Genomic DNA, 14,648 nt, shown 5'->3' on the forward strand with positions numbered 1-14,648 from the left:
AGTCCTTGTCTATGTGGAGGAAAGGTTTGGCCACCTGTAGATCCATAGCTCCTGTGACCTCCCTCACCCTTCCTTCCTCTCAGGATCGCTCTCTGTGGAGCAGCTCCACACGAAGAAGATGACAGTGGCCTGAGAGCATTTCCCACCAAAACTATCTTTATTCACAATTTTCATACATCACTCCGAAGGTCCTGCCCACACCCACCTCCCCCACCTCCCTAACCCCCCACAATCCCAGGATCAGCACTGGGGTGAGGAGGAGCCCCTAGGCTCCCCTGGGGGCCGCCCTGGGGGGCTCGCCCTGGAGGGCCGGCCCGGCTGTTCCCTACTGGCTGCAGTGCTTCCTCTTCTTCTTCCTCCTCTTCCCTGTGACAAACGGGTCACGCTTTCTCTTTCTCGGCTGTGAGGGGCGAGCCAGCCCCAGAGCCAAGGCTGGCCTCGCAGAGACCCCGTGGCCAGCCCCGGGGATGGGCAGCTTCTCAGCAGCGGCTGGGCGCCCACACAGAGCCCGCTTCCTCGACTTGGGAGCGGCTGGTGGAGCTGGGCTGGGGCCTCTTCTCTGAGGGGAGGGGGCCTGGGGAGCACTCTGGGCCCCCCAACCTCCAGGGGAGGCCAGGCCTGAGGCAGGGGCAGGACTCTGGGACAGCCGGCAAGACGGCAGGCTCTGCGGAGAGGCCAAGGGGGAGGCCAGGCTGGGGAGCGCCTCCTCGGCCTCACTGGACGCGTCCCTGGGCCCTCGGGCCGCTGGAATAGGAGACGCCTCTCTGAGAACAGACGCATCCCTGGGTCCCAGTAGAGGGCCAGTGCGCCTTTGACCCTGGGGAGGGGAGAGCCGTCCGGCCCAGAATGGAGAGACCTCCTGACGTCCTCGAGAGGGAACAAAGACTTTGGGCCCGAAAGGGCCAGTGTCTGCTCGGATGGGCCTATGAAGAGCCTCAACATCAATCTCTGGTGGGCAGGCTTCATCACTGACCCCTCGATGGCGGTCTTGGTCGTGCCTCTGGGCACCTTGGCCGGCGTGGGACTCAGAAGGACTTGAGCCCATTCCGGGTGCACTGTGGCTCGGGGCTGCCGGCCCACCCTCGTCCTCTTTCAAGACCAGGAGTCGTTTCTGCACCAGCTGGTAAGAGGGAGGAGGACAGTGACGGCTCCACGCGCACGTGTGAGAGGAGGAGCACTGGGCAGTGGGACAATGGCCCTGGGGGGGAGGAGGGGACGGGGGACCCCAGGACTAGACTCCAAATACAGACACGGTGGCATTCCTGCCATCCTCCTGCACCTTATTCCCAGCTGTGTGTCCTTCCCTCCGCTCCCGGCTCCCCATCCTCTCCTTCCTATCACCCTGCGCTGCACCCACCCCAGAGAGGGCCCTTCCCCATGCCAGGCCTCCGAGGCAGGGAAGGGATGGACAGAGCCATGTGGGCCTCCTGCTCTGGGGCCCTACCTCTCTCCTGCTCACTGGGGTCCCTCCGTGCCCTGGTCTTCCTGGGTGTCCCTTGTCTCCCCTGTTCTACCTGCGATCCCTCCCTCCTCTGGCTCCCCTGGGCCACCTGGTTTCCCCTGCCCCCTGGATCACCTGGGGTCCCCCCTCCCCTGGAGTCCCCTGGCTCCCTAAGTGTCCCTCTCCCTCCCCTGGCTCACTTCTTCAGGGGTGAGTCCTTTCTCCTGCTTCAGCTCCTCAGCAAGGGCCAAGACATCCAACTGTGGCTCTGGGGAAAACAATTCTGCCGGGAATCGAGGATGAATGACTGCCTCCACCTCGGACAGAAAGAAGAGGCTGTGAGCATCCTTGGCCAGGTGTGGCCTGTGACACAAGAAGACCAGGAGGGAAAGTGAAAAGCAGAGACCCACCCCCACTCTCCTCCACAAGGCGGGGATGGTCAGCACACACACACACACACACACACACACACATACACGCACATACACAGTCACACACAAAAGAGCACTTATACAGATGCACATACACAGACACACAAAGGCATACACACAGACACAAACATATACACACATACATCTGCGTAAACCTCCCCTAACACCAGGCTCAGGAACAAGGAGCTGAGCTTAAGTCCCATCGGCCTGAGCAGAACCCAGATCTTGGGTGCTGAGAGTTCCATGCCCTGGCATCTTGTAGACCCCAGGCTCCAGGCCCAGCCTACCTTGGTGACAGAGTGTTCCCGGGAACGCAGCTCGTCAGTGTAGCTCAAGAGACACGGGTCCAAGTAGGTGTCGTCCTCTTCCTGCTTCAGCTCATTTCCGTCCTTTCCACATTCTGCATGTGACTTGCCTGGGGCTGAGTGGACGGGCCCCACCAGCGCCTCCATCCTGTCCACATACTCCCTCACAGTCTCAGGGGGAATCTCCTTGGGCGCCTTGGTCTCCAGGGTCCGCTGGGATCTGTGTGGCTTCGGGTGCGAGGGCTGAGCCCTGGGGCCGGACATCCTGGGAGCACAGGCTGAGGCAGAGCAGGAGGAAGGGAAGGAAGGTGAGGGACTCCCGGTCCACCTCCTGACCACCGAGCGCACGTTGGTGAGGGCATTGTTTGGGGGACGTTGATGTGGGTGTGGGAGGGGTCAGGACCATCTGAAGCCTCATGCACAGTTGGAGAGGGGAGGTTAGGGGGTCATCTAAGAGAGTCACAAGTAAGGAAGTGGGGAACCTCCAATTTTCTAGGGGTCTCCCCATCAAGCCCACTTCTTAGGCAGACTTCGTGTGGGGTCCTTTGACAGGGAGGTGTGAGAGGAGTTACAAAACTGACCAAGTCAATACCCCGTAGTGACAAAGGGCAGCTGAGACCCCACCCCTCCACATCCCGCCTCGGTGGCTGTTTTGGTTGAAAGACCAATGCCCCTGTCTTGAAAGGAAAGGATCCACGTGGGGACGGTGGCCAACCCTAGGCCCCTGTTACCTGTGCCTTCAGCTCCAGTGGGAACCTGGGTGCTTGGCTGAAGGTGCACTTTCGGGGCTGGGGGCCCCCGAGGATCCAGCTTCGGTGGGGCTGGAGGAGGCACGTCCTGCGCGCATTGCATCCACTGCAAATGCTGAATGTGCATCTCCTCCTTGGCCTCAAATTCCATGAACCTGGGGGGTGACGGAGGCACAGGCCACCCTGAGAAAAAGGCCTGGGTTCTGGAGCCCAACAAAGGCAGCCAAGAATGAGGCACTGGGAGAGGATGTGCCTTGGGGCCGTCAAGGCCCTGTGAGGTGCTGTCCACAGCAGAGAGCTGCTCCTGGAAGTGATAACAAGATCTGGGACCCTTCCTGCCTCACCAGCACTGGAGGGCATTCAACAGCATAGACCCAGGTCGCTGAATTGAACCAGGTCAACGGGACACATGGCTGACCCAGGGGCCACCCTCCTCATGCCCCCGTCCCCGTCCAGAACCACATGAAGGGCTGACAGCCAGAGGCTGGAACAGGCATGTGTTCCCCACAGGGGTCCCTGACCGAATCCAGGACACTGGGCTAGGACTGAGAGTCCTGGAACATAGACCTGGAGACAGGGCCCAGGAGAGGCTGGACGATGTGGATGCTGAGCTTAGAGGAGAGGCCTTCCCTTCCTCTGAGAGGCGCTCGTTTGTTTGCTTTTGTTTCTTAAACCAAGGGGATTACCATGGAGCAAACACTGGAAGGGCCGGAGACCCTTGGGCCGACGACAGCTGGCTTCCCCAGCCTCTTCAGGGATGCCAGGGTACCCACTCAGGGCACTTTTCATGAGGAGAGGTGGTCCCAAATCTATGTTAGTGGCCGCCAGCCACCCACCACTAAGGAAGCAGCAGGCTGGCGGGTGGAGCTCTTTCCCCGGCCCAGCCCATATGGCCGGAGTTGGACCCCTACTGGACTCACAGCTTCACCCTGCCCCGTCCTGAGACCTTCATGTCAAGGCAAGGGTAGGTCAAAATCAGGGGAAGGCAGAGCTCCTGGTGGAGGAAGGACAGAAGTCTCAAACTCTCAAGGTGAGGGAGGGGTTTCTGGGGGACAGTAGGGCCCCTGGGCTGCGGGGCCCCTGTGCTGGGTGACAGCCCTTCTCCTCTGTCCTCTCTGATGAGCATCCCCACGGCCAGACCCTGCCCTCACCCACTCGCCTCACCCTCCACGCAGCCCCTGGGCCCAGGACGCTGACTCACTTTTCCGCCCTCTCGTAGTAGATCATCCGGTCAAGGTTGCTCAAGCGCCGCCATTCCTGCATGGCCCTCCACAGTCCCTCCTCCAGCGGCATGTTGGGATTCAGGCGGGCCACGGATCGAAGCACTGGGCTGTAAGCCCTCGGGGTCAGTCTCCGGGCCCAGCCCAGCCCCCACCTGCCTGACCCCACCCGCCCATGTGGACCACACATCACTCAACACAGCATGACTGAGCAACAGGAGGGTGAGAGGCGGGCGTCTGGGAGGGCAAAGACAAGCCTTCCCGGCCACTGCTGTCACCGCCTCACACTCACTCAAGGACGACCCTCCACTCCCAGGCTAGAGCTGGGACATTGTGCCTTGGGGAGCTCTTTTCCTCCTCAAGGCTGCATTTTCATAATAAAAATCATCATCGTCAATGAGGCGTGGCATGTGCCATGCAATCTGCTAACACTTCATAGATTAGCCCAAGGAGTCTTCTGCACAGTCCTCTGAGTGAAGTGTAATTGTCCCCTTTTTACGAGGGACCGGAGGTTTAGGATGGAAATGCCTGCCAGGCTCACAACTCTAGTGGGAGAGAGCCCACGCCCTTAGGAGATCTCTACCATCACCCTGTTCCTAGTGGAATTCTCCACAACGAAGTGGAGGCATGCATAAAGCGCTCTCCTGGGCCCCGCGCTCCTCCCCCTCCTCTGAAGTGACCTCCCCTGGACATGTACGCTCACGTCCTGTATGAAGGACACGGCACCACAGGAGAGTGCGGCATCCACTCCTTGGCTCCTCACCTTACACCACGACCCTCGCTGACTGCAAGTCTTCAGTCCATATTACCATGAGAATCATGGAAGAGCAAGCTGGCCAGACTCACAGGGTGGTGGGACCCGTTGAGATAGGGCACATTTCAGTCCTGATGTCACGGACTGGCAGGCCCACCCATGTGACCGACAATGTGCCTTCTCATAGCATGGACATCGCCCTCACACCTTCCTTCCAGTAGCCCTAGAAACCTAACGTGCGAGTCCATCCCCAGTTCCTCTTTATCTAAAAGCTCCCATAAGCTCAGGACCCTCTGAGCGTTCACTCACATGAGAAAGCAGGAAAAAGCTTCTGCATCAGGACTCAGGTGAAAGTGTCTCCGGGCCAGGGGCTTGATGTGCTGCCAACGTAGGAAGTTACTGTACTCTCTCTGGGTGTTAGAGGAGCCATCCTGCGAGGCGTTGGGCTGGTTGGTGGCCAGGCGGCCCTCCCTGGAAGTGCCATGTGGCCATGGCCCAGAGTTCCCTGGGAGAATGATAGGGGCCAGCTGGGCAGCTGGTGGTGGAGCTTGAGGAGGAAAGCCTGGGGTCCAGCCTCCCTTGCCAGCCTGACGTCCTCGAGAGGGAACAAAGACTCTGAGCACGAACGGGCCAGTGTCTGTTCGGATGGGCCTATGAAGAGCCTCAACATCAATCTCTGGTGGGCAGGCTTCATCACTGACCCCTCGATGGCAGTCTTGGTCGTGCCTCTGGGCACCTTGGCCGGCGTGGGACTCAGATGGAATTGAGCCCACTCCGGGTGCACTGTGGCTCGGGGCTGCCGGCCCACCCTCGTCCTCTTTCAAGACCAGGAGTCGTTTCTGCACCAGCTGGTAGGAGGGAGGAGGACAGTGACGGCTCCACGCGCACGTGTGAGAGGAGGAGCACTGGGCAGTGGGACAATGGCCCTGGGGGGGAGGAGGGGACGGGGGACCCCAGGACTAGACTCCAAATACAGACACGGTGGCATTCCTGCCATCCTCCTGCACCTTATTCCCAGCTGTGTGTCCTTCCCTCCGCTCCCGGCTCCCCATCCTCTCCTTCCTATCACCCTGCGCTGCACCCACCCCAGAGAGGGCCTTTCCCCATGCCAGGCCTCCGAGGCAGGGAAGGGACGGACAGAGCCATGTGGGCCTCCTTTTCGGGGGCACTACCTCTCCCCTGCTCACTGGGGTCCCTCCGTGCCCTGGTCTTCCTGGGTGTCCCTTGTCTCCCCTGTTCTACCTGCGATCCCTCCCTCCTCTGGCTCCCCTGGGCCACCTGGTTTCCCCTGTCCCCTGGATCACCTGGGGTCCCCCCTCCCCTGGAGTCCCCTGGCACCCTAAGTGTCCCTCTCCCTCCCGTGACTCACTTCTTCAGGGGTGAGTCCTTCCTCCTGCTTCAGCTCCTCAGCAAGGGCCAAGACATCCAACTGTGGGTCTGGGGAAAACAATTCTGCCGGGAATCGACGGTGAATGACTGCCTCCACCTTGGACAGAAAGAAGAGGCTGTGAGCATCCTTGGCCAGGTGTGGCCTGTGACACAAGAAGACCAGGAGGGAAAGTGAAAAGCAGAGACCCACCCCCACTCTCCTCCACAAGGCGGGGATGGTCAGCACACACACACACACACACACACACACGCACATACACAGTCACACACAAAAGAGCACATATACAGATGCACATACACAGACACACAAAGGCATACACACAGACACAAACATATACACACATACATCTACGTAAACCTCCCCTAACACCAGGCTCAGGAACAAGGAGCTGAGCTTAAGTCCCATCGGCCTGAGCAGAACCCAGATCTTGGGTGCTGAGAGTTCCATGCCCTGGCATCTTGTAGACCCCAGGCTCCAGGCCCAGCCTACCTTGGTGACAGAGTGTTCCCGGGAACGCAGCTCGTCAGTGTAGCTCAAGAGACACGGGTCCAAGTAGGTGTCGTCCTCTTCCTGCTTCAGCTCATTTCCGTCCTTTCCACATTCTGCATGTGACTTGCCTGGGGCTGAGTGGACGGGCCCCACCATCGCCTCCATCCTGTCCACATACTCCCTCACAGTCTCAGGGGGAATCTCCTTGGGTGCCTTGGTCTCCAGGGTCCGCTGGGATCTGTGTGGCTTCGGGTGCGAGGGCTGGGCCCTGGGGCCGGACATCCTGGGAGCACAGGCTGAGGCAGAGCAGGAGGAAGGGAAGGAAGGTGAGGGACTCCCGGTCCACCTCCTGACCACCGAGCGCACGTTGGTGAGGGCATTGTTTGGGGGACGTTGATGTGGGTGTGGGAGGGGTCAGGACCATCTGAAGCCTCATGCACAGTTGGAGAGGGGAGGTTAGGGGGTCATCTAAGAGAGTCACAAGTAAGGAAGTGGGGAACCTCCAATTTTCTAGGGGTCTCCCCATCAAGCCCACTTCTTAGGCAGACTTCGTGTGGGGTCCTTTGACAGGGAGGTGTGAGAGGAGTTACAAAACTGACCAAGTCAATACCCCGTAGTGACAAAGGGCAGCTGAGACCCCACCCCTCCACATCCCGCCTCGGTGGCTGTTTTGGTTGAAAGACCAATGCCCCTGTCTTGAAAGGAAAGGATCCACGTGGGGACGGTGGCCAACCCTAGGCCCCTGTTACCTGTGCCTTCAGCTCCAGTGGGAACCTGGGTGCTTGGCTGAAGGCGCACTTTCGGGGCTGGGGGCCCCCGAGGATCCAGCTTCGGTGGGGCTGGAGGAGGCACGTCCTGCGCGCATTGCATCCACTGCAAATGCTGAATGTGCATCTCCTCCTTGGCCTCAAATTCCATGAACCTGGGGGGTGACGGAGGCACAGGCCACTCTGAGAAAAAGACCTGGGTTCTGGAGCCCAACAAAGGCAGCCAAGAATGAGGCACTGGGACAGGATGTGCCTTGGGGCCGTCAAGGCCCTGTGAGGTGCTGTCCACAGCAGAGAGCTGCTCCTGGAAGTGATAACAAGATCTGGGACCCTTCCTGCCTCACCAGCACTGGAGGGCATTCAACAGCATAGACCCAGGTCGCTGAATTGAACCAGGTCAACGGGACACATGGCTGACCCAGGGGGCACCCTCCTCATGCCCCCCGTCCCCGTCCAGAACCACATGAAGGGCTGACAGCCAGAGGCTGGAACAGGCATGTGTTCCCCACAGGGGTCCCTGACCGAATCCAGGACACTGGGCTAGGACTGAGAGTCCTGGAACATAGACCTGGAGACAGGGCCCAGGAGAGGCTGGACGATGTGAATGCTGAGCTTAGAGGAGAGGCCTTCCCTTCCTCTGAGAGGCGCTCGTTTGTTTGCTTTTGTTTCTTAAACCAAGGGGATTACCATGGAGCAAACACTGGAAGGGCCGGAGACCCTTGCGCCGACGACAGCTGGCTTCCCCAGCCTCTTCAGGGATGCCAGGGTACCCACTCAGGGCACTTTTCATGAGGAGAGGTGGTCCCAAATCTATGTTAGTGGCCGCCAGCCACCCACCACTAAGGAAGCAGCAGGCTGGCGGGTGGAGCTCTTTCCCCGGCCCAGCCCATATGGCCGGAGTTGGACCCCTACTGGACTCACAGCTTCACCCTGCCCCGTCCTGAGACCTTCATGTCAAGGCAAGGGTAGGTCAAAATCAGGGGAAGGCAGAGCTCCTGGTGGAGGAAGGACAGAAGTCTCAAACTCTCAAGGTGAGGGATGGGTTTCTGGGGGACAGCAGGGCCCCTGGGCTGCGGGGCCCCTGTGCTGGGTGACAGCCCTTCTCCTCTGTCCTCTCTGATGAGCATCCCCACGGCCAGACCCTGCCCTCACCCACTCGCCTCACCCTCCACGCAGCCCCTGGGCCCAGGACGCTGACTCACTTTTCCGCCCTCTCGTAGTAGATCATCCGGTCAAGGTTGCTCAAGCGCCGCCATTCCTGCACGGCCCTCCACAGTCCCTCCTCCAGCGGCATGTTGGGATTCAGGCGGGCCACGGATCGAAGCACTGAGCTGTAAGCCCTCGGGGTCAGTCTCCGGGCCCAGCCCAGCCCCCACCTGCCTGACCCCACCCGCCCATGTGGACCACACATCACTCAACACAGCATGACTGAGCAACAGGAGGGTGAGAGGCGGGCGTCTGGGAGGGCAAAGACAAGCCTTCCCGGCCACTGCTGTCACCGCCTCACACTCACTCAAGGACGACCATCCACTCCCAGGCTAGAGCTGGGCCATTGTGCCTTGGGGAGCTCTTTTCCTCCTCAAGGCTGCATTTTCATCATAAAAATCACCATCATCAATGAGGCATGGCATGTGCCAAGCAATCTACTCACACTTCATAGATTAGCCCAAGGCGTCTTCTGCACAGTCCTCTGAGTGAAGTGTAATTGTCCCCTTTTTACGAGGGACCGGAGGTTTAGGATGGAAATGCCTGCCAGGCTCACAACTCTAGTGGGAGAGAGCCCACGCCCTTAGGAGATCTCTACCATCACCCTGTTCCTAGTGGAATTCTCCACAACGAAGTGGAGGCATGCATAAAGCGCTCTCCTGGGCCCCGCGCTCCTCCCCCTCCTCTGAAGTGACCTCCCCTGGACATGTACGCTCACGTCCTGTATGAAGGACACGGCACCACAGGAGAGTGCGGCATCCACTCCTTGGCTCCTCACCTTACACCACGACCCTCTCTGACTGCAAGTCTTCAGTCCATATTACCATGAGAATCATGGAAGAGCAAGCTGGCCAGACTCACAGGGTGGTGGGACCCGTTGAGATAGGGCACATTTCAGTCCTGATGTCACGGACTGGCAGGCCCACCCATGTGACCGACAATGTGCCTTCTCATAGCATGGACATCGCCCTCACACCTTCCTTCCAGTAGCCCTAGAAACCTAACGTGCAAGTCCATCCCCAGTTCCTCTTTATCTAAAAGCTCCCATAAGCTCAGGACCCTCTGAGCGTTCACTCACATGAGAAAGCAGGAAAAAGCTTCTGCATCAGGACTCAGGTGAAAGTGTCTCCGGGCCAGGGGCTTGATGTGCTGCCAACGTAGGAAGTTACTGTACTCTCTCTGGGTGTTAGAGGAGCCATCCTGCGAGGCGTTGGACTGGTTGGTGGCCAGGCGGCCCTCCCTGGAAGTGCCATGTGGCCATGGCCCAGAGTTCACTGGGCGAATGACAGGGGCCAGCTGGGCAGCTGGTGGTGGAGCTTGAGGAGGAAAGCCTGGGGTCCAGCCTCCCTTGCCAGCCTGACTAACTCCAACAGCTGAAGCAGTCACAACGGTCCCCATCACAGGGGTTGCTATGAATACGGGTGCAGGACATGCAGCACTCCTGCTGAGGGCCCCAGGAGCGCTCCAGTTGAGGGGGGCCTGAGTAACGACAAAGGTCTGAGACTGGGGGGCTTCCACTGTCCTCCCTTGTGACCTCACTTGGACCGTGAGGTTGCAAGCCCCAGGGGCACTGGGGCCACGGCCACCATTAGCCACCATAGGCGTCCTGGGGAAAGCTGGCAGCAGCAGGCTGCTGCCAGGAGGGAATGCTGGGGTGATGGGACGTGGCAGGTGCTGCTGCCAGGGTGGCCGGTGCTGGGCGCCAGGAATGGGTGGAGGGAAGGGCACTGCCGTGAAAGTAGACAAGGAGGCACCGGGGTTCATGGTCACATCCGTTCCCAGCACTGGACATGCTGTTGAGGCAAAGGAAAGGAGTGAATGGAGGAGGAGAATGGGCAAGTGGGACTGAGGCTTTCTGTGGCATCAGAGTGTAAATCTCCACAGGTGAGGGACACTTGGACAAGGGAAACTGTGCAGCGTGCAAAGGTCTTCAAGTGATTTTCATGCCCTGACCTCCAGTTGAGAATTATTCCACTGGTGACCCCGCGCCCATCCACCAAGGTCCCTGACCCCTGTCTGCCGAGAAGAAATCACCTCAGCAAGCACTGACTTGGAGAGCCTCCCTAAGGCACCCCCTGGCACCTAAGCCTCACAGGCTGTCTCCCAAGATCTGGAACTGTGTGGACATCTGCTCTGTGAGAAATGCCCCTCAGCCGGCGTACTAGCAGGTAGGGACCTTCTCCAAGGTAAGTTCTAGGCACCCAAAAGCCCTTTGTGGACAGGTATTGTGTAAAATATTAGGGCCCCACCTCCTCCTCAGTCCTCCTTTTCCTGATGCTCAGTAGAAATCCCCTCTTTCTTTCCTAGCCTCACAAAACAAAACAAAATGCTGGAAAATATCTCTCTAATGGAATCCTGATACAAACCCATAACACCTGCCCAGAATGCACCTGCATCTCAGAACAACCCACAGCAGACACGTAACATGGGCCAGGTCCTGCCACCCCCTCCCCAGTACCCAGAGTCACTGTCATCACTCAGGGGTTTTGTTCCTAAGAGGCGGGGGTGGGGGGAGTGGTGTGTGAGAAGTTGGCGCGTGTCCCTTAGATTCTGTCATTTCACAGCCAGTGATGGCTGCAGAGGATTAGACAAGGGCCAGGGAATTGTCATGTTACATTGGTCATGGGAGTACAGACCGCCTGTGGTCCTTCCCCCTCCAGCTCCCAATAACGGAAAGACAATCTGAGAAGCAGGCAGAAGCCAGTTGCCATGGCGATCAAGTTGTCTGGATCACATCCTTGTTCATGAGAACAAGGTACACACCACGGTGCACCTAATTAACCAGAACAGGTGTCATAGGACGTTTAATAATAACACAGAAGATCGTCTTCCTGCCCCTGGGCTACACTCCTTCCCCCTTTAAAAGAGGAAGCAGCCTTCACAGACATTCCACCCGAAACAACCCCACTCCACATCTGTCCCCTGTCCATGAAGGAGTGACAGGAAATATGAACAAACTCTTCCTCTCAAGGCAGCCTGAGGGTCCACCATGAGATACTGGACGAGGTGAAGTAGGTCTGAAGTACTGCGATTCCACAAAAGGAAGAACAATTCAGAGCAACTCAGGAACCTGAGCCCTCTTTTGGCTGAAGTTACACGGTTGCCCATCCCCTGTTGAATCCAAAGCAACAGTTGCCTGAACTGAGAAGTGAGCTTTGGGCTGGGAGGAGTGGACGAGGTGTGGGCTGCGGCAGTTAGAGTAACCTCCTGCCTAGCTCTCGGAGAGGGCACTTCACTGCAGGTGTGGCCACACACAGCCCCACTGAATAGTTTTCTCACCAAGACCATCTCTCCCCACGGCCCCCTTAGATACAGTATGCTCCTGTTCAAATCCCTTAGAAAGATATGGTGAGGCAAGCTTCAGGTGCCTCAGGAACACAAGACACGTCTAGGCTTTCCTCATGACCCTCCCTGTGTCACCACCAGGACATCACACACATCCTTACACACACGTTTCAAAGTGGCTTGTCTCCCTTCTAGAAAGAATCAACCTGCCTGCTGCCATCCTTTCTCCATAGCCAGGGCAATTCCTCTTGATCCGCCTCCAATGACCCCTCCTCCCCAGTGCAGTCTCAGGTTTCTTCAGGCTCCCCAGTCTCCCCAGGTGAAATGTCCTCGTGTGTCCAGTGCTCTCTTCTCCCTCTACTTCAGTCCAACTGTGTGCCCACCGTGAAGTGTCACGTGTGAACCCAAAGGATGTGAGGGATGGCAGGGTCTCTGAGAACACACCCCCAGCCTATAGGCTTACCTCCTTCTGAAGCCATCCTGCAGGCTTGGGCACGGACTACTGCTGCCTGGTAGCCTCAATGAGAAAAGTCAAGACCAGGACCCAGAGAGTGACCTGCTTCAACAGACGCTCAGGATCCAACTGAAGGAGGGGCCGGTTTGAGTCATAACAGTAGAATGTGGCTGAAACATTCTGCAGTGGGGGAGGGGCAGAGGGCACGTGGGTCTGGGTAGGGTGGGGGTGGGGAGACATTCCACGAGGGCTCTGGCAGGTAGGCAAGAACCGGAAGTTCCTTCCACCTCACACAGTGGCAACACAATTGGCATGTGCCTCTTTACGCAGTTTATAGACTGTTTTTGATTCACGGCACCGAGGTTGGACTTGATGTTCCCTTCCTTTCACTTCTTTTTCCATCAACCTAGTTTTGTGTCCCTCAACACACTCTGCTTCCTACCTGGCTCTTGACTTACTTCAACAGAGACTAGACTTTCTGAACAAAATTCAGAACTGTTAGTCTGATAAACACTTGGGTATTTATGGCCACATGGAACTGAGTATTTGAAATTAGGATTGTCTCAGCAGATCCAGTGTCTTTGACTGCTGTATGTACATCACTCCTAAGGGAGTGGTCCTTGTGCTCCAACCAACATCCAGCAGGACCAGCCTTACTAATGATCCTTTGTGCTGGAAAGCCCCCGTCCATCAAAAAACCGTCATGCAGCCCCCATGTCCAAGACCAGAATTCACTAAATGTCTTTCTCATAGTATTCCATGGTTGTAAAAGATTGAGTTTTTTACCTTTTAAATGATTTTAGTATAATATTTTAAGCGAGCAACACCTTCTCATGGTTCAAAATTAAATTGTGCAAAATGGAATATGCAGTGGCGAGTCCTCCTCCCACCTCTTTCCCCTGTCAACCCAATCCTCTTTCCCGGAGGAAACCAGTGTTATCTCTTTCACTAAAATCTTCCCAGAGATACGTCATGCAACTAAAAACGAAGGCAATCTGTTTTCATTTTTTAAAATTCCTTCATTTTTTTTCTAGATGAAAATTCATATATGTTCCAATATATCTGAGGATATTTCCAATGATTGTCTTTGTACGGGTATCGTGGCTCCTCTCTTTCTGCACTAGATTCCTAGAACAAGACTTTCTAGTCTCTTAAATTTCAAAGCACCTGAAAGAATAGGGTGGCTCGATCTAGTAAAGAAAAGTAACAAATGCCTAACTGAATTTGACTTTTGAATTTCACATAAACAATGAATTCATTTTTAGTACAACTTTGTCCCATGCAACATTTTGGATATAGTTTTACTGCAAAGTCTTTCCCTGTTTATCTGAAATTTACATTTAACTCGAAATCTGTATTTTATCTGGCAACACTACCAAAAAATCAGAACATACTAAGCTATTATCAGTTACTCATCCTTATGAGAAAGAGAACTTGGAGGGATGAGACTCAAGTGTGCACCTTGGCTCCAACAGAAAACCCAACTGTAAACATACACAAAATATGCAGGCTCTTTGGATGAAATGGATTTGGAAGAGCCATCATATAGCACTGGACATCTTGGCTTAGTAGGGGTAAGGACAGAAGTAAGGAACAAGAAGGCAGAAAATCTTCTTCTCTTTCCTTATGTTAAAGGGACTAAACATCCTAGAGCCCTGGTTTTTCTAGGTGTTAAAAGTCCACTACCCATGAGATGGATGTGCACCTTGACACAATGCCAAGAGTTTATCCACCAGTGTCCAATCCCCATTCAGACAAGCCCACTTCCATCTAAATCCTAGCCTGCAAGCCCTGCTTACAAGTTTGTTAATTTCCTGTCTGCATTACATACACTTGTTCTTTACGATCTAGGCTCATCGTTGCGTATGGCCCCATCTGCATGGGAATCATGGTAGCATTCCTTTTGCAAAACTTGTCTGATTATTATTTTCATATTGAGAATCCATGTCAGTCAGTTTACCACTATCAAAATGATATGAAAGAGTATTCGTGTTTTGTGTTGTGAGAAGAGAGGACTGTTAGGAAACTTGTCAAGGGAGATGAAGGCTGAAAACCTCAGAGGATGGCAACCAAATCTCTTGGGAGACGATATTCTCTCACTGCTGTAGCTGCAGTAGAACTCCAACTGATTGTGGGGTGTTGGGGAAGGAAACAGAG

At 56.2% G+C, this 14,648-nt stretch overlaps 1 protein-coding gene across 1 annotated transcript; it reads right to left on the bottom strand.

Moving 5' to 3' along the window:
• Nucleotides 1-240: 240 nt before the first annotated feature.
• LOC309664311 (NUT family member 2G-like) lies at nt 241-14,348 on the bottom strand (the record flags this gene model as incomplete). The annotated part of the gene is made up of 6 exons (XM_082469492.1): nt 241-1,120; nt 1,642-1,758; nt 2,160-2,405; nt 4,145-4,256; nt 9,831-10,607; nt 14,323-14,348. 6 exons carry the CDS (start codon nt 14,346-14,348, stop codon nt 326-328), a joined length of 2,073 nt encoding a protein of 690 aa, XP_082325618.1. The 3' UTR covers nt 241-325.
• Between the last annotated feature and the right edge of the window lie 300 nt (nt 14,349-14,648).

This window comes from Balaenoptera physalus (assembly GCF_965194825.1).
Source record: "Balaenoptera physalus genome assembly, chromosome: 7".
NCBI lineage: Eukaryota > Metazoa > Chordata > Mammalia > Artiodactyla > Balaenopteridae > Balaenoptera > Balaenoptera physalus.